Here is a 19890-nt window from a genome sequence, read left to right as displayed (position 1 = left end):
ACACACACACCAAACTCCCCCTCCTCCCTGCTCTTCTCTTTCACTGCATTTTCTTTCAAACCTCCCTCTATCTCTCTTCCCATCCCCAGCCCCCCTCTCCGCCGCCGCCACCACCACCACCCCCTTTCTTTTCTCTCTCTTTTATTCTTTCTTTCTCTTTCTTTTGCCACATCCTTTCTTATGCCTCAGCCCCCCAACACACCACCACCACCACCTCCCGTCTCTCCTTTCCCTTCTTCCTCCTTTTTGCTGCATTCTCTTCTTCCCTCCCCCACCCCCGCTCTCTTTCCTCTCTCCCTTTTTCTTTCTGTCTGTCTCTCTCACCCCCCCCCCTCTTCCTCCACTCCGCTTCACTCCCCCTCCCTATACTTCTTTCTTCCTTATTCTTCCTCCCCCACGTCTGTCTCTTTACCTCCCTCCCTCCCTCCCTCCTCACTGCTTTTCTCTCCTTTCTTTCTCCTTCTCCTTTCTTTTGTCACTCATTTTCTTTTCTTTTTGAATTTCTCAGACAGTGTATACTTCAGGCTGTCTCAATAGTTAATTAGTTTGAATGAAGAAATAATGGCAGAGAGTCTCCGGAAAGTTCAACATTTTAGCATTTCTCAGACATTATCTGTCTGACTGTTTTGCTGCTGACAGACGCACCTCCACCCCATAGTCTCAGAGTATTTGTGCACGTTGTGAAAGTGTGTATGTTCCGATGTGCGTGCCTGCATACACATATAGATATAAACATATTTGTGCGTGCATGAATCTGCAATATTTCTGTCGGCACACAAGAGATACAAATGACTGATTCCATTTTCAAATTGTTTGTGCATTTGAACACACGCTCATGTAAAAAAAGGAAATGCGAAGTATAAAGTGTGATCAAGAAAAGATAGAGCTCGCGTCTCTGTGTGCCTTAAAGAGAAATGTGTGTTGAAGGGTCATGCAGGACTGTATGTAGTGAGAAAGGGAGATAAGATGTGTGTGTGTGTGTGTGTGTGTGTGTGTGTGTGTGTGTGTGTGTGTGTGTGTGTGTGTGTGTGTGTGTGTGTGTGTGTGTGTGTGTGTTATATATGTGTGTGTGCGTGTTTGTGTGTGTGTTTGTAAGAGGAGAGAAAGAGTAGTGAGATGGGAAGGAGAGGGTGGGAGGAAGAGAAAGAAATGGGGTGATGCTGTGTGTGTGTGTGTCTGTGTGTGTGTTGTGGGGGTGGGGGGGTATAGGGCTGGTGGAGAGAGAGAGGGGGGGGGGGCAGGCACAGTCAGTTCTGATAACAGCAACAGTAGGAGGAGGATGAGCCGTGGGACCGCCCCACTCTCCCACAGATATAAATAGGAGGCAGATTTTTTTTACTCCACTCATTTCTCCTGAAGGATGAGATCCCTGAAACACCTCAAACATCACTCCAGGAACAATGTGGTGAGTTTGTAACCTGAAGGTGGAGGAAGATGTGTTGCTGCTATAAGCTATAGGGTTAGGGTGGGCAGTGGTGGTGGTCTTGGTGGTAACTTGTTGTTTTGCAGTTTGTTAATGGGCTATTTACACTCTTGTGTATAGTGTGTGACTGTGAGTGGTGAGGGGAGGCAGGATTACTTTTCACATTCATATGAGCGCGCCGCAGTGGGAACATCTTTTCAGAGAGATAAAGAGTTGTGTGTTTTTTTATATCTCTGCCGCACGTTTTTCTGCTGCTGCTCTAATTTGTTTGTCCTAAGGTGTCTTTCAGATGCAACTTAAATTGTGAAAGTACGGACTCTTGCAATTACTACCCTACCTTCTCCTTTCTCCTTGTCATTTGTCTTTTTCTCTTTCATTTTGTCAGCCTTTCATTTTGCTGTGCTTTTTCTTCTCTCTCTGCCCCCCTTCCTCCTTTCCCTCTTTCTCTCTCTCTCACTCACTCACTCACTCACTCACTCACTCACTCACTCACTCACTCACTCACTCACTCACTCACTCACTCACTCACTCTCTTTCTGTCTCTCTCCTGCCGCCCCCCTCCCCTTGCACACCCCCTCCCTCTCCTTTTCCTTTCTCTCTACCCTCCTCTCACACGCTCACTCAATCTCTCCTTCCCCTTCCCTCCCCTCCCTCTCCTCCCCTCTTTCTTTATCTTTCAGCCCCTCCATCTCATTTCTGTCTCCGTCTCCCTCCCTCCACTCCTCCCCCGCCCACAGCTCTTTCTCCTTCTCTCCATACCTCCCTCCCTCTCTTTTCTCTTACTCACGCACACACACACACACACACATGCACTTTCAAACACACACCCAGTCTCTTTCCCTTTCTTTCTCACAAACACACAGTCTGTCTCTGTCTGACTACTTTAAAAGCAGTAATTATAAATGACGTGGTTATCAGGGCATCCAGGTCTACTCCTCTCTCCCAACACACACACACACACACACACACACACACACACACACACACACACACACACACACACACACACACACACACACACACACACACACACACACACACACCTTTATTCCTGCACTTATCTCCTCTTCCCTTTTCTCCATCCACTCTTTTCTTTTTCTCTCAGTATTGTCAGAAAAGGAAGCGGCTCTTGCCGGTGTGTAATGGAACAGTGTGAAGACTTGTGTGGAGTCTGACAGGAAAGAAGGGTCACAGCTTCTCTCTATACATTTTCCTACCAGTCAAATCCATGCAGAGGAATAACCTGAAACCAGCAGCGGCCAATAATACTCAAATGTACCACAGAGGGACAGTTTGGTCACACCACTATTTCTTCCCCATAGTTTCACTGTTCCACTTTTACAGGTGACGAGGGTAAACATGTGCATTCGGCGTGGGTCTGAAACAATTCCCAGCATACAATAACATTAGTGGGTATTATGCGTCTGGAATACAGAATGAGCTCGGAGCTCAATCGTATGTCTGTTATGGATATGAGACTGCCGGGCGGCATTTATATCATCTTGTTAAGGAAGCCCAGTGTGGCAGGCATCATTAAGTCGGTTACGGAGAGTGTGGACCTGAGCCACTTTGCTCCTCGTGAATGGGACAAATAGCTCCGGTGATGAGCTGACTTTGGTCGGGCCCAGGCTGCCCCGGGACCCCACAGGAAGTGCTGAGGACAGTCCACGGAAGTCAACTTCCTGGCTGGACCTGCATCCCTTGTTGTGTTTCTTTATTATTCTAAAGCCTGTCAAGGAAGGAAGCGGGGTGCTAACACAGATCGGCCTTATCTCCTCAATCGAATGTTCTGTGGATTCAGAGCAGAGAAACAAGGCGTAGTCCGAATGCGTCTTTCACCCTGAAAAACATTGTCTTAATACTCGCCCTGCAATCGTATCAATGGAAGATTGTATATTGCCACAAGTGTCATTCTGAAACACTGAATCCTAAAACTTAAACGATATGATCATTTCAATATTGTGGCAACACAAAACCTTTGTGTCTGTATAAATAGGAAGGTTACCAATATCATGAGGCTACAATGTGGGAAATTGGGGTTATATGAGGAAACATTGTGAAAGGCAGGGTTTGTACCAACACAGCATGCACATACACACACTTTTTAAAACTAATGCTGTGTGTTTTATGGGTTTTCTTCCAGGAGGAGGACAGTGGGCGCTTGGTGCGGACGTACCCCAAGATGACTGAGGGCCAAGTGGATGTGGGCACGCAGACAGAGCCTGTGGTGGTGCTATCTCTGGCTCAGGCTGCCGTTCTTGGCCTCATCTCCCAGAATGAAATCTTTGGGGCTACCATAGCTCCTAACGGCTTTTACACGGGGGAGCCCAGGGAGGGCCCCCCTCCTCCACCCGAGGCAATGGAGTACGAGTACGCTGACCAGCTAATAGGAGCCAATGGGGACTACCTGGCCGAGCCTGCCGGGGAGCCAGGGGCCCAGCCCCACTGCAGTGAGAGAAGGCGGCCCGGGCCCCGTGGGAGGACCAAGAGGCCCAGGAGTGGTGGAGAATTAGAGGGTCACCCACACAAAGTACCAAGTCCACAGGCTCGTGTTAAAGGTGAACGCCTTGAGTCTGACACTCCTCCTTCCTGTATTCACATGAACAGCAGGCGCAGCCCTGGCAAGGCTGATGATCCCGCCACCCAACAAGCTTCTCTTAAAGAGGAGCAGGCCTGCGGAAACTGTTCGTCATGTGTGAGAGATACATCCAGGCCACAAACAGACGGACTGCCAGAAGCGGAACAAGAAGAAAGCGCTAGCAGACAAAGAAAGAGGAAGGAAGAAGAGCTCATGGTGGAAGAAGAAGAAGAGGAGGAGGAGGAGGCACTAAACCTCAAGACCAACGGACACACTGTCAGTCCTCTAGTGAACCGCTTTTATGAGTCCAATGAGGTGGCTTATGAGGCGGCTGACATGACCCTTCCAGGGGAGTATGAGGAGAACAGCCAGGCCATGCTGTGGTCAGACCCAGAGGGCCTTGCCAGGCGAATGCAGATTGACCGGCTGGACATCAATGTACAGATCGACGAATCCTACTGTGTAGATGTGGGAGAGGGTCTGAAACGCTGGAAGTGCCGCATGTGCGAGAAGTCGTACACCTCCAAATATAACCTTGTCACTCATATTCTGGGCCATAATGGAATTAAGCCCCATGAGTGTTTACACTGTGGAAAGCTCTTCAAGCAGCCGAGCCACCTCCAGACTCACCTGCTCACCCACCAGGGGACCAGGCCGCACAAGTGCACCGTTTGTGAGAAGGCGTTCACGCAGACCAGTCACCTAAAGAGGCACATGCTGCAGCATTCAGACGTCAAGCCCTACAGCTGTCGCTTCTGTGGCCGTGGCTTTGCCTACCCCAGCGAGCTGCGGACCCACGAGAACAAACACGAGAACGGTCAGTGCCATGTCTGCACCCAGTGTGGTCTGGAGTTCCCAACACACGCACACCTGAAGCGCCACCTGACCAGCCATCAGGGCCCCACCACGTACCAGTGCACAGAGTGCCACAAGTCCTTCGCCTACCGCAGCCAGTTGCAGAACCACTTGATGAAGCACCAGAACGTGCGGCCCTACGTTTGCCCCGAGTGTGGCATGGAGTTTGTCCAGATCCACCACCTCCGACAACACGCTCTCACACACAAGGTACTGGCAGCACACACCCTTGTACTGAAACCAAATGATGTGCCTTTGTGTATCAGGTTATGTGTTCAAAACAAAACACAGAGTAGACTGGCCTTTAGCAACTATACAGTATCTCTAAGCCTTGATTTAACTAAATAAATAAAAGGATTCAGGGAAGAAGAGAAGTATTTTAGCTTCACTCACTCTGTATGAATCCTCATAGAGAAAGATTGTGGGTATCTCTCATACTTGCATCAGTCTTTTCTCCAAAACCAGTTGCTTTGTAAACATAGTTTTCAAAGGCCTTGAGTTTTTTTGTGTGTGGCTCAACCCCCCACTTGCATGTGTTGTGTGTCTACTTCCCCTTTGTGTTTGATAAATCCCTCTGTTCCCCTTCGCCATTTCACTGGTTTATTCTATAGGGAAACAAATATTTCTTGCCATGGAGTATGCTTTTGTAAAATATTAAAATAAAAGTTCAGTAAATGTAGAAGTAGCAAAAAAAGAAAATGCTTATTCCCTCCATTGTGAGACTTTTTCCTCTCTGCCTTTCAACACTTGGTGGGGCTAATGTAATCTACATGAGTTGAATCAAAAGCCAGGATGCAAATTCTCACACACGGGAGCTCCGTGTGTGTTTTTCCCCCCGTGACTCATCATTTATTTTCCTGTAAACCAAATATTTGACCAAATCAATTAAAAGACCCACACACACTTTTTTTCTCTCCTTAGGGTATGAAGGAATTCAAGTGTGACGTTTGCGCCAGAGAGTTCACTCTGTCTGCCAACCTGAAGAGACACATGTTGATCCATGCCAGTGTGCGGCCCTTCCAGTGCCACGTCTGCTTCAAGACCTTTGTGCAGAAGCAGACCCTTAAAACCCACATGATTGTCCACCTGCCGGTCAAGCCTTTTAAATGCAAGGTGAGTGAAATCAAGTAGAGTTTCCCCTGGGAGACAAAGTGGGTCCTGCTATGACGGAGCAGGGAGGGCTGCTCGAGTTGTGTGTGTAGTATGAAAGTACTACGGACTGTCCATTGTCGACTCTGGCTTTGCAAATTAATATAAATAGCCTGCCAAAAAAATAATTGTCTATTTTATAGGGACATTAAGAAGCCTTCGTCAAATGTAATTCAAGGGCAATTTCAGATTGCCGACTGCTAATTTCCTACCCTCTTGTCTCTCAGGTGTGCGGGAAGTCGTTCAACAGAATGTACAACCTCCTCGGCCACATGCATCTCCACGCGGGCAGCAAGCCCTTCAAGTGCCCTTACTGCACCAGCAAGTTTAACCTGAAGGGCAACCTCAGCCGCCACATGAAAGTCAAACACGGCATCATGGACACCTCAATAGACGGACAAGGTGAACAGCTCCATCAATTATCCTTCATTAAACTTTTGAAATGAATGAAAAAACTCCTCGTGGCGTTTGAAGTTGTTGATGGGTTTTGTGAGCGGCGGATTTCCAAGTGGGGGACTGCTCTTTGGACTTCACGTCACATTATTGTCACTCAGTCTGCCCCTAATCTACTTTGACTCAGCATGTACTGTAATCTTGTGGCCAAGTGTTTTGATGTCTCTCTGTCACTGCCTCACTGTGTGTTTAGTAAATATAGCAGTGCCTGGATTAGACATGCCTGTCTCTATCAGTAGAGAGACTGATACTGATGAGAGGGAGTAGGGGCAATCTGCTGGGTGTCCTCGATGTGTCCCTGTGTCTTTTAGAAAAGAGCTCTGGATGTGTGTGTTAGTGAGGACATAGTGGGATCATATTTGTGTCTTTCCTGTTCCTTCTTTAGAACCCCCCCAAGACACCGAAAGCCAGGAAGACTACGAAGAGGAGGGCTTTGAATTCAGCGAGCGAGAAAACCGTGCAAACAACAACAACACACCAGACATTGCTAAACTCTCTCAAATGGAGTATTACAGCACCTATGGGAAGGGCACAGGGCGCTTCAGTACAGCATGAATTATTAAAATCAACCCAAGTTTCTTAAAAGTTTGAACTAATGAGAAGGAGATTTTCTTTATTTTTTTTGCTGTCATGGTGCTTGGGTTGTTCTTCAAGGGTCTGGAGAAACCCAGCAAACTGCACATTCATATGCACTGGAATCACAGACATTTGAAAATGTATACTTTTTACCTTATTACATATTTTTCATCTCTAAACCACAGCAAATCTACTGAAAAAATATATTATATTTGAGAAAAAGTGGACTGTCTAAAAAAGAAACAAAAAATCTATATAAATAAATATGTGTCAATTGCTTTACAGGAACATCATCTGAGCCTAATTTAAAAAGCACACGTTAAGCTACAGCCTTAAAAGCATATGGTGATGTTTTTCTGCACTTACTCATTCAGACAGTCCCGGCCTCTAAAAGTCTGCTGGGGTAAACTAATGTGAAGGGTTAAAGAGGGGAACAATTGTTCATTTCACTTGCCAAAGCTTATCAAGTTGTAGATGTTAATGGTTCACTTTGATTTATACTGTGATAAATTAAATGTGAGTTTTGCAGCTGAATACAATTCCAATACATTTGCAATCCTTGTTTTATGTATATTATTGTACAGAATGTATCAGTCCTCTCGTACGTTGACTGGTACTGTGATCCGTGCATTGCACTGCGGACCACCGTGTCCAATTTCGAAGTTTCTGCATTAACATGCATCAACTTGTATTGATCTCTAGTCTATGAATGTAATCGTTTCTGTGGAATGTTTAAGACGCTAATGAAAGAAAAATCAAAATACCCTTTTTTTTTATGGTAGGACCCCTTTACCAAAGAATCAGATCAAATCTTGCTGCTAAGGGCAATGCAAGTCTCTTTCCCTGCTGTTGTGTTGAGCTGGGACATTGGATTTTTTAGGGTCCAAACACGGACCTCATGAAATTACATTCAGGTTCCCCTCCCACCCATCTGTAGATCTTCTCAAAAGATTGCCACAGACTGTGGTACAGCATCTCAAAGCTTTGCTTTCAACAAACCTCACCATTCTCCTCTCCATCCAGTCCTGAGACAAAAACTCAAGACTGCGGCATTTTTACAAATGCAATGCAAACCCCTGCATTCGTATTGCAGTTGTTTTTTATGGATGAATCTCAACAAGAATTGTCCCAAAAAACTGAAGACAGAAATATTAAGTGCCCCGGTGTGTCTGCGAGAGCATGCCATCCATCATGCTGTACACTGGTCTCAAGTGATGAACGACAACCTCCCAACATGTGACAGGGCCATGGACCTTGTGGAAAATGATTTGGGAAATGCTCGATATATTCGGTTTCCCAGTGCTTAGCTTTTCAAACTTGTTACCTGCAAACAAGGTATCCATTTACGATGTTGATATATATATATAGCACATTTAGAATAAAAAAAATGCTCAATTTTATGAGTTTTTCAAGCTTCTGTGTTCATTCCATCACTGTTTTAGTGATGATACAAAAGGGGAGGATATTCCACTTAAATGGATTTCTGTATTAAACATTAGTGGAGATAATGTGGATAGAAATGTATGTACAATGTTGTGTACCAGACAAAACTGTAAAATAATAAATTTATTTACCTTTAAAAATTGTTTACCTTTGTTTTAAACCCAAAACACCAACATTTTGTCAAACTAAAGATTTATTGGCAAATATGTTTGACATTATTCAGTCCTGCCCAAGGCCTTACACAGTATCGAATACAGTACTTCACATTACAAAAATAAAACCTGGCAAATAACAGGACAGATCGTTAGGTAGGCATCAGGTTAGCTCTAATCGTAGACTACAAATTCCTACACAGTACGCTTTATTTTTTACTTCAGACAAAATGCAAGTTATTGACCTTTTAAGTTAAAATGAGGTACAAAAACAGATGAGTAACATAGCAATCTCTAGGCTAACTATGTGTTAACTATAGAAGTCCTTCATTTGCCGAGGGCTTTTTCCAGATTTGTCTTGATGGCGTCGAGGAAGTCTGTAGTATTGACGAAATGCTCATTCAGCTTGACACTAAAAAGACAAGACAAGAGCAGATCGGAAAAATCAATACCATCACTTTGGAAACAAGAACACAAAACAGTATTGATACAAGCCGTAATCTTCATTTTTCCTATTTTATACTAATAGGGTGTAACATTAGTGTTGGTAACCATTGACAGCATTAACAATATTGTTTACACGTTAAAAGGGAAAGACACATGGTATAGGTAGCTTTAAAGACAGTATGTCAGACTTTGTACTGACAGTTGTATTATTTAAAAAATGGCTGTCTCCTATTTCAGGTGTCTCTGGTTTGCTCAGAATAATGCCTTTAATGGAACAATACAACAAGCAATCATTGGCAGATGTGTGATCTAAAACTTCTCATAGATGAAAAAGCTTAAGAGAAAAAGGCAAGATGTGTTGAAGCTAGCAGGTGAGCCACTGCTGCCTAATAGCTAGCACATACTATATCCCATATAGCAGTTATGTGCAGAAAAAAGTCATAATGGTTAAATAAGTTTGTTTATAAGATATTTCATCTGTATGTGGATATAGGAAGACAATCGTTTAATATGTCTGTGCAGTTTATTCTTAATCATTAGAAATGGTCAATTTATATTTCACAATGTCTTATGATCTCCTGGATCTGCATATTGACCTGGATCAAAACCAATACATTTTTTCCTTGGACCACATCCTACGTTTCCACCCAGCTTCATTCGTCTTCTATTACATTTTTAAAATATCCTGCAAACAAACACTATTTGCAGAGGTAAAAGAAAACCACTCATAAGACTATACAGGCTTAAAAACCCTTTCAGCTGAAAAGATGATGAGGGTACGCTTGGGACGAGGTTTCGAGTTTCCAACCTGTATTACATGCTGGAAGGTCAGAATCAGGGTAAGTAATACCCAGTGTTTTATAAGTGTTTCAGGTGGATGCTGGTGGTTGTAACGTGAGGGAATATTTTCATTCAAAGTTAAAAGAAGGAAGCCATTGAAAATATCAGACAAAAAAAAAACTGAACTGAGAAGCTGAAGCTATGGTACGATTGACATGTTTCGTTAAACGACTGCTTGAATTATGGATTGACAGTTTATGTAGTTGCAGAACATTTCTCTGCCGATGAGGTATTGATTAACTGTAATCAGTGTTGCAGGTTTGCCTTTTATTGCTCATATTTGAGGTGTGATGCCCCAATAATACAGAGAGTTTTCCAGTCGATCCGTCTCTGGGGCCATTCTAACTGAACATGTTGAGTGTATGAGTCTCCATATCAACAAAAGCCGCAGTCGGATTTTTTTTAAAGGTGATGAACTGATACGATCTGGAGAGAAATCTACTATCTTTGAGTAATATGTTACAGATAAAGAGCTTTAACAACCACTGCAATTGAAATGAAACTTACTTGGGCAGGCCATGGATGCAGCCTGCGAGGTCCTTGGTCATCACACCGCTCTCAACAGTCTCGACACACACCCTCTCCAGAGTCTGGGAGAACCTGCACATAGACAAAACACATTAAGAAAAGGAATGTTTCATCCAACGGTCATTGCATTTCCTACAGATAAAAAAAAAAAACTTACTTAATGAGGTCGGGGTTGCCATCAAGTTTGCCACGGTGCTCCAGGCCTCTGGTCCAGGCGAAAATACTGGCGATGGGGTTGGTGCTGGTCGACCTTCCCTGAAAGTGGAGTTGAGTTAGTTGGTGTTTTTAACAACTACATATATCATCATGAATTATCATGTTGTTATAATTAACTAAGTTAGGGCATCTATGCATACTTTTCATTCTCAATTTTGACCACACGATGGCAGTATAATTCCACAGATAACATAACCGTTTGCAAGGCACGAATTTGGCATTTTCTGTTCCCAAATGTTTTTCCATACAGAGCTCTAAGAATGATAAAGACGGCCACTAACCTTCTGGTGCTCGCGATAGTGCCTGGTTACAGTGCCATGGGCAGCCTCAGCCTCAATAGTCTTGCCGTCAGGGCACACGAGGACTGATGTCATCAATCCCAGAGAGCCAAAACCTAAATACCCAAATTGCGAAAAAAATAAAAAATGATTTAATGCAAGCTACCTCAGCTAAAAAAAACTGTTATGTAGGTTTCAGTATTTTGTAACAACAACACGATTTCCCAAGAAGCAGCAAGATGCATTCTAAACAGCTCACCCTGTGCAAGGATATCAGACTGAACATCTCCGTCGTAGTTCTTGCAAGCCCACACGAAGGCTCCGGAAGATTTCAGCACTTGGGCGACCATATCATCAATAAGCCTGTGCTCATACCAGATCTTCAGTTTATCAAACTCTGGCTTGTAGTTCCTGTAGGAAGCACAAGCAACATAATAAAAACGCTTACCTGCATTGCAATTAGTTCCCCATATGGAAATCCTGATTATTGTTATTATGATGCACACAAGAATGAATAAACATGTTTTGTTCTTGTTATGTTTTAATGTGTTTAATATAACCAATGACAAGGCAATAATAAACTCATCTGTCTACTACTTCGGTATAACAATCTGCAATCCCAATCATAGACCAAGACAAAAGACACTCACTTTTGGAAGATATCCTCGAAGATGTCTTTAAACCTGCCGTCGTAGTACTTAAGAATGGTGTTCTTTGTGCTCATGTACAGGGGCCACTTCTTTGCAATAGCATACTGGAAGCAGCTGTGTGCAAAGCCTGTAATAGACTGGTTTTTTTTGGGGGGGGGGGTACGACACACACACAAACAGTTCACTACTACAGTAGCATTTTATCAGTAGTATAAAGGTTAACAAGCTTCCCCCTGACAAGTTGAAAGTCATCTGCTATGACCTCTGGTGTTGTTAAATCAAACAGACCCGTGCTCATGAGGGCAAACAAAACATTGGGAAAGCGGACTGAAAATAGATTAGGCTTACTTCAACAAATGCTGTACCATTGCTGCAAAAACTGCACCTTCAGGTTTTTTCAAACTTTTAAAAATTGTATATGTTATTTTAGTCACAGTAATACCAGGGATAACTGAATAAAACAACCCAAATGCCTGAATGGGAAGAGATTATGTTGGAAAAAGGAACTACTGGCAAGAATAACAAAATTTGTATTATCATTTTGTATTCCTTTTGTGGATAAATGAGGATTTCTTAGCACAAATACAAGACAAAGGTCCTACACACGTTTTTACGCCCACACTGTTTCATTAGCAAACAAACATTTCAATCTGATGGACATCCTGCCTGGGCATAAAGGACCTTTTGCAATTTTTTTTGTCCAAAGAGTGGCTTTAAGGATTACAATCATCCTGCAAAAGTAATGTCGAACGGAAGGGGGAATATTGTGCGTTTCACTGAGAAAAAAGTAATTTGTAAAAGTCTACAAATCCCATTAAAAAGAGAGGAACCCACTTAGTATTTTGTGTAGAGACAAAGACAGCTAATTCCTTTGTGCCATGGATCTCTATTGTTGTCACATGTCAATGAGCCACACTGTTCCTTCATTATGACGGATATGGGAAATGCAGCATTTTGAGTCGATCTCACAGACTGCCAAAAATATTCACTACCAATTCTCAAGAGGAAAATATCCCCCAAAGAAATACACTAAAACCCCTGTCTGAGTAATTTTTTGTTAAAAACTAGTGTCCAACTGTTTAAGGAAAATTTGACCTCCTGACCATTGAACCCATTTCTTTTTTATATATATGAATATATATATTTTTTAAAGGATTTATTGTCAAACTAAAAAAAAAAAAACACACAAGCTTCATCCATTAAAAACAACTATACACTTACCTCATCTGTGTTGTACATGCCCATTCCACAGCCACCAGCGGGGAAGTCGAAAACCTCCCATTCCTTGCCTGCACTACCATCAGTAGGTGTGAAGGTCATCTTGAACTTGCCGGGCTGATCCACAACAAAGTCTGTTGCTCTGTACTGCAAGAGACACACAGAAGGTTTCATTAACTCAAAAGGAAAATCTGCAATCAGTCCTGAAGTTGCTTGGTTTATTGTATGTTTGGGCTAAAGAAGTGAAAAGACATTATGGTAAACTACATTTTCTTTAGTCTTTTAGATGAGACTCACCTGATCACCGAAGGCATGTCTGCCGATGGTGATGGGTTGCGTCCAGCCTGGAACAAGCCTGGGAATGTTCTTGCAGGTGATTGGCTCGCGGAAGACGGTGCCGCCCAGGATATTTCTGATGGTTCCGTTGGGGCTCTTCCACATCTTCTTCAGGCTAAACTCTACATAAAATAAAATAAACTATAGTTAAGACAGAAAAATAATGCAGAGCTACAAACGACAGACATCAGATCAATTTAATTTTCCAGTTAGTTTTATATATAGCACTTCAGCTATTACACAGTGCTTCAGGGAAGGAAAATCATTGAGGCACCAATGCAAACTGGTGCCGCTTTTTAATTAGAACTGTGTAATAATAGGTTATTAAAGACTTGCTCCATACCTTCCACTCTTTGTTCGTCGGGTGTGATGGTGGCACACTTCACTGCCACATTGTACTTGAGAGTAGCCAGGGCAGAGTCGATGGTGACCTGGTCGTCAGTCTGGTCACGGTACGGCAGACCCAGGTCATAATACTTCAGTTCAACGTCAACATTGGTCAGGATGAGCTAAAAGGGGAAAAAAAATGCACACAAGTTAACATCTACTTACTTCACTGGCCTATTTAAGTATTCATTGATTTCCTGAGGTTCAATCAAGTATCCTTGCATTCAATCCATTCTGGGATCACTGGGATAGTTAAGGCAAGACATTTAACGGAAGTAAAGGCTAAAAAGTTTACGTTAAAAGAAATATCTGCTTCACTAATCTAATTTATAATAACATTGTATTATTAATTGCAAGATAAGCATAGATTAAAAAGTAAATGTTTGTTTCAAACAATTCATGAGTTTTCAGAAAATATCAGTCCTTTTGTCTTGTGCTTCTCCAACGTTTTCATGTGCTCTCTCTGCAGTCAATCAGCCAGTGAGTGAATGAATTATCACAGAGGCTCCTCCCTCACTGAAACATACATAATCTTCCCCCATAACCCTGCCCTCACATCCACGTGTCAGCCTGCTATACATAAAATAGAGGAGTCAGCAGGCGCAGGCACGTCCTCTTCTGAGACTCACACCAGCTTGTGTGTGTGTTTAGTTAAACCCCTCCGACCCCTGTACGCCACTTCACCTTCTCTTTGATGAACTCCCAGATGATCCTGGTCATCTCATCTCCGTCCATCTCCACCACTGGCTGGGCCACTTTGATGCGTTTGTCGGCATCTGTCAATCATAGACACAGAAGGGTTAACAAAGGAAATCCTTTTCATTCACAAAAAAAAAATCCTCATTTATTTATGGGTCAATTCAACAATAGTGGTTAAAAAAACAAAGGAAACTACATTGATTGAATAAAAAAGATGGAAAAAAAAGTGAGAGGCACAAGAGTCTTACGTTGCCCGTTTCTATCATATTTACAGGAAAATACCTGTGCAACAGGTTGCAACTGACAACTATTCCCATTCAAATTTATTTTATTTTAAAAATCGATTATTGGTTCAGTCTATACATTTTTTTGTCATAAAGTAGTGAACAAATTTCAAATATCTTGTCCAATAAGTAGTCCAAAACTCAATGGAGTTAAACACATGAAAATGGTAAAGTTAAAGCTTTTCTGAAATCAGAGTTTGCTTCAGTTTATTCTCTTTCCAACAATGACTTTTGAGAGTGGGGTCTCGTAAACTTCTTTGTGTTCCCGTTGGATCAACGAAGACTAGTAAATAATCATATCTGCTCAGTGTGTGAGGGTGCCGACTCCTGCCAGCGCGACCATTTCAGTGAATAGAAAAGTACAGGGGGAGGTGCCGAGGATCAAGTGACTTTCAGATTCCCCAGCCAAGTTTATACTCCCCCACTGCTACTAAAGCCTTCCCAGAATCAAACATACAGGGGTCTGGTGGTTGAATTATTACACAACCAACATTCCTTATAAAATAAATACTGTTTATACATCTATCTATCTATCTATCTATCTATCTATCTATCTATCTATCTATCTATCTATCTATCTATCTATCTATCTATCTATATAAAATATGAAATGAAATATCAAACATCCTGTGATGTGAGACATTTAACCTAGTTGGGATTACGAATCCTTGGCAACACCTGTCAAAACAGCCGTTGATCAGCCGACCACAGATACATGGTGTCCATGCATGCAGCACTGAAAATAACCTTTTAGCAAAGACAGATGTGACCTTTATCTTTAGCAATATTAGCATATAGCACAGATACATAAAAAAAGCATATCATCTCAGGTTTTACTTTAGAGCCCGCTTCCTAACAACCACTGATTTGTATTATTATTATTTGTCATTGGCACTGACAGCATTGTGAAAAACATCTGTGTTTTTGAATCATTTTTCTCATTGTTGTGACCTCAGCTAGTGTTTGTTTGTTAACGTACGAGTGGGATCATATAATCCTTAACCCAATGAGTAGTAGTAGTAGTAGGAAAGGCCGTATTATTTAAATGTATATCCACCGAGGTGACTGAAGAATAGACTACAACAGATAAGCTTTTCCAAACAACCATCATTTTTACCGTATATGCTGTCCATGCCATAGGTTGACAATAGAAATGTTATTGTTTATGCGTTACGATCAGGCAAAATGATGCTTATAAAGTGAACTGGATTTTTGACACTACTAGAAAACAACACCTGCTATTCGAGCAGCGCGGCGTCTGCATCAGTGCCTCGTGGCTAAGTACTTATCAGACAGCAACCATGTGGCATCATTTCTGTCTCGTCCAGCCTAAATCTGCTGAAACACTACTCTACTATCAGAGTGCAGGGGGGAGGGGTACGGAGGAGGCAGCCGGAATAAGTTACGTAACTTCTCTATGCATCAAGTACACAGTAGAGACTGAAGGGGGAGTCCAAAACAACAATGTGGGCCCGTCTGTCTGCCACATCCATATATGCATTGGGTAGAAGTCTACAATATATTTTTCCCACCAGTACCTTGGTCTGCAGCAGAAACATACAACGTATAAGATGGTGGAATTGCACTGGAAATCTGTGACACAGGTCTGTTGATAAGAGCGATCTCTATTTAAAGACAAAATACTAAAAACACAAGGAAAAATAGGAAACTCTTGATTAAAAAGGAATAAGAACTTTTGATACCAACTCGTAGTAAGTAGCTCGAAATACCTGTTCTGTAACAACAGGTGTTTACAGCTTATTTGATAAATGAACTGTGAAGTTGGATTCTGAGACACTCCTTGTGCAACATACATTAAGGGCAAACAATGAGTGCCTTGGCAAGATGACCTGAATAACCGCTGCGTCTTGTCCTCTCTGGTTAACTATCAACAAAGTCCTAAACCAATAGAAGGCAATCAACAGGTAAAGTACATAGATAAAAACCAAGTCATCTGGGAAAAGTAATTTGGCAAATGCAAGTCTTTAAAGTGTATAACCTTTAAATATGGGGACTAACAGGATCCTAACACCTTCTCTTTGTAAACTCTACAAATGCCAAGAAGAAAAAAGCACACTGGAAAATTTCACAAGCACCATAAAAATCAAAACAGGCATGTAATTGCATTAAACAGCTGCTAGTGGAGGCCATGTGACTTCCGGGCTCTGTTACCAGTGATTGGCACACTGCTTTTACAACCCTGGTGATTTCTGAATTAAAACACCAAACTAAATGCTGCAACATTAATACCTAATGGTAAACCTGTTGCAGGCGTGTGTTGGACCTCTTCATTTTGGTGCCAGAGTAGTGGTCGGGCTAGTACACTTTTAACAGCAGTTTCCTCTACCTATGAGACATTACTGCTGGCTTCAATCCCTCACCTCTGACAGTTCCTTGGTACACTATGAAAGCTTAAATTACATGTTGATACAACTGCACTGTAGAGCCAAAGTGCCCTTCAACTGACCTGTCGCTTTATAAACAACTAACTTGTGGGGTAACGGATCACCCCCCCTCCCCCCTCCCTGCAGCAACACTCAATCAAATTCCTGCAGTAGGAACATTTATGATATCTGCAGAGCCCACGTGATTATTCTAGCAGCAAAAGCACAGACACAAATAAAAAAAGGGGAACTGGTTTAAAATAGGACTATTCTCATGACACTGATCTGCAATCCGCATATGTTTTTTACAAAGTCACCGTGCTGTGTTCAGTTTTTGGCCATAGAGTGAAAGTAACCCAAATGGAAAAACCATGATGTAGGGCAGACCAAGCATCGGCAGCCATTTCTCTGTGTAGCGGGATCTCGTACGCGGCGACGGCAGACTTCGGGAGGGTGGAAAAAAGTTTTCCCAAGTCATTGGGGCGCTCATAATATGATATGACCGAGGAGCACGTCACCAGGTCAAACGAGGACGACTGTTTTGAACAGATTGTATTGCTGTAATTGTTCAACCCCAGTCGCGGATTCGTTACTGCAGAGTTGGGATTCATTTAATTCATCCGCTGCCAGAGAAAACTCTTTTCTTTTTATGAGAAGATGAATGTAAACTACTACCCACAGTGACATTAAGTTACAGTAGGCCTACATAAGTGTATTGTTTTTGACCTTTGGCGTCTCAGTCACTTGATTGGACTATACATCTTGACTTAACAATGTAGATAACTGTTACTCAATTTGAATGGAGGAGATAAAAAAAAAGAGCTGAATCTGTTCGCCTTCTCTCGGCCCCCGTCTCTCCCGACGTTTAACGGAACGACCTGCACTCGACTATGAGAGCATACCTTTAAAAACACTCTGGGGCTCTCGAAGCTTTGTTGCCTGCAAGCACATGGCGTTGGGGGGGAATAATAACAGCATTAACAGCCTCCCAGCTGGCTAGCAAAATACGCAACTTGTCCAACATGGCTGCGTAGCGCGGCGCTCCTAACGGGCAGCCTGGTTGTTGCACACTGGTTGACGGTACGAAAACTGACCAAAAACCTGCATGAACTGCGTTAAAGAAGGCTTAATTTATATCATAAACCTATGTCATTAAGCAGTTAACCGTCTACACAAAGATGCAGAAGATGAACATCCCCGGTTATCTCTCTCCACTCACAGTTTCTTTTTGACAAAGTCTGGCCACTTGCAGCAGGCGCGAGCACCGCAGGGTTTCTCGAGAAGGTAGCAGCAGACCTCGAGAGCGAGTTGAGGACTTTCAAATATCCAGCCATGTCTGCCCGGCCCAGATCACTATGAGGTGGACACTCGACGAAACTCAATAGCAAAGAGGGGGCTAGGTGCTCCGAAGCTGCCTGCAATATAGTGATCAGCGGTAACATACAGCACCGCCCCTCCGCGTGCTGCGTCAGAAGCACACAAGAGGAGGGACCGAGACAAATAGTCGTAAAACTTCGCTGCTGCAGCTTCTCCACCTTCCAGACTGCACAGAGTTAAGACTGCACAAAGTTCAGAGCAAGGTGAACTCACATCTAGGCCACTTTCCGCCATCACCGCTGTTTGTACAATAAATGTAGTCTTGACTTCACCTAAAATGCCCAATAGACTACTTTACAAAATATTTGCAGCCGAGCCCGAGACATCCTGACTTTGTGTTTCAGGTAGGCCTGTAGGCTATGCTTAGGCTCTAACACAAAGTATCAAACATTGATTTCATGAAAGCATTTAGGTCTCTTTGCAAGGCCCATTCCAATAACCCTGATGGCAGTTTTAGACATGACAAAATCCACAGATGAGATGACAATGTGTTATGTGTCATTTCACAGGTTGAATAGGCCTACTCCCTTTAAAAGTTTTTTCAGACATCTCCTTGACTTGTCTAATGTATTTTGCCCCCCAATTGTGTTTTGAGGATTATTATTTCAACTTCCCCCCTTCTATTCAAATCCATTTGGATTGCATAGGGCACATTCTGTACTTGTGTGCCTCCTACATAGATAGGCTAGCCTACCCAAGGTCAATAGGAGTTTTATCATACAGCCTAGACACTGAGCTGGGTAAATGCAATTGTATACTATAGCTGTAAAAGTATAGACCTGAAGATGTGAGTTACTTGAAGAAATAGTATTTTAATAACAAAAACACATTGTTGTGCTTTTCTCAAGTAATTCTATTAGTTGTTTGATTATTTGCCCTATGGCATTTTACTTACTATTGAGGCCTATGCCCCATTTCCCCAAGCATTAGGCATCACTGGCTACTTGTTCGAAAGCCATTACTTAATATTTGATCGATGAGAACATATTGGAATGGACCAGTTTAAAATGATAATACAGCAAAAAGAAAAATAGCATCAGTAAACATTAAAAATACAACAATATGAATTAATAATAATCATCATTATGATACAATGATAGCCCATGTTTCAGCAAACTACATATATACATGAATGAACTCAATGTAGCATGTCTATAGGGTGAATATGGTGTATTTAAAGTAGGCTTAAAGTTTTTTGGGATGCAGTAACATCTAAAAAAACTAATAAAAAAACAATGTCAATAAAAAGTACTGGCTGTTACTCCCAGTGGGACAATATGCAAAGACATGCACATTGATTTAGCATAGACACAAAATGTATCTGTGTAATTATGCAAATGTATCATAAACAGCACAACGTCACAGGGTTTATTTTATGAGTAAGAACAGCCCAGCAACATTTCATGGTGGAGCCGGAGAATACACGTTAAGAAATCGACAGATACTACGTTGAAATTTACTGGATTCCTTATCGCCGGCAGAGAGAGGATTGCAGGGTAGTCACGCTCCCAAATGTCTCTCGGCAGAGGGCCCTCTAATTTTAGCAGGGGAAGGTTACCATACTGGGAGAAAGACTGGGAAGTGTGCAGAGCAGCAGTCACATGACAGGCCTGCTTG

At 42.5% G+C, this 19890-nt stretch overlaps 2 protein-coding genes across 2 annotated transcripts; one reads left to right on the top strand and one right to left on the bottom strand.

Annotated features, from left to right (window-relative positions):
• Nucleotides 1-1360: 1360 nt before the first annotated feature.
• On the top strand, nt 1361-8488 carry znf710a (zinc finger protein 710a; the record flags this gene model as incomplete). Its single annotated transcript, XM_080027652.1, has 5 exons — nt 1361-1405; nt 3567-5066; nt 5778-5969; nt 6233-6407; nt 6844-8488. 5 exons carry the CDS (start codon nt 1361-1363, stop codon nt 7011-7013), a joined length of 2082 nt encoding a protein of 693 aa, XP_079883778.1. The 3' UTR covers nt 7014-8488.
• A 157-nt stretch (nt 8489-8645) lies between these two features.
• idh2 (isocitrate dehydrogenase (NADP(+)) 2) lies at nt 8646-18314 on the bottom strand. Its single transcript, XM_080027811.1, has 11 exons — nt 18116-18314; nt 14214-14305; nt 13486-13651; nt 13104-13264; nt 12810-12953; nt 11589-11725; nt 11198-11349; nt 10942-11054; nt 10602-10699; nt 10424-10516; nt 8646-9041 (listed from the first exon to the last, which is right to left on the bottom strand). The coding sequence occupies exons 1-11, from the start codon at nt 18228-18230 to the stop codon at nt 8957-8959; spliced, it is 1356 nt and encodes a 451-aa protein (XP_079883937.1). The 5' UTR covers nt 18231-18314; the 3' UTR covers nt 8646-8956.
• Between the last annotated feature and the right edge of the window lie 1576 nt (nt 18315-19890).

This window comes from Ammodytes marinus (genome assembly GCF_949987685.1).
Source record: "Ammodytes marinus genome assembly, chromosome: 5".
Taxonomy (NCBI): domain Eukaryota; kingdom Metazoa; phylum Chordata; class Actinopteri; order Uranoscopiformes; family Ammodytidae; genus Ammodytes; species Ammodytes marinus.
The sequence above is the reverse complement of the archived record's forward strand: the minus strand, read 5'-3'. Positions and strand labels throughout refer to the sequence as shown.

Coding starts and splice junctions, on each gene's coding strand:
- idh2 (XM_080027811.1), bottom strand. CDS start 18,230: ATGGCTGGATATTTGAAAGTCCTCAACTCGCTCTCGAGGTCTGCTGCT. Junction 13,265..13,485: donor CGACGAACAAAGAGTGGAAG/GTATGGAGCAAG, acceptor TATTTTATGTAG/AGTTTAGCCTGAAGAAGATG. Junction 9,042..10,423: donor TGCATCCATGGCCTGCCCAA/GTAAGTTTCATT, acceptor TTGTCTTTTTAG/TGTCAAGCTGAATGAGCATT.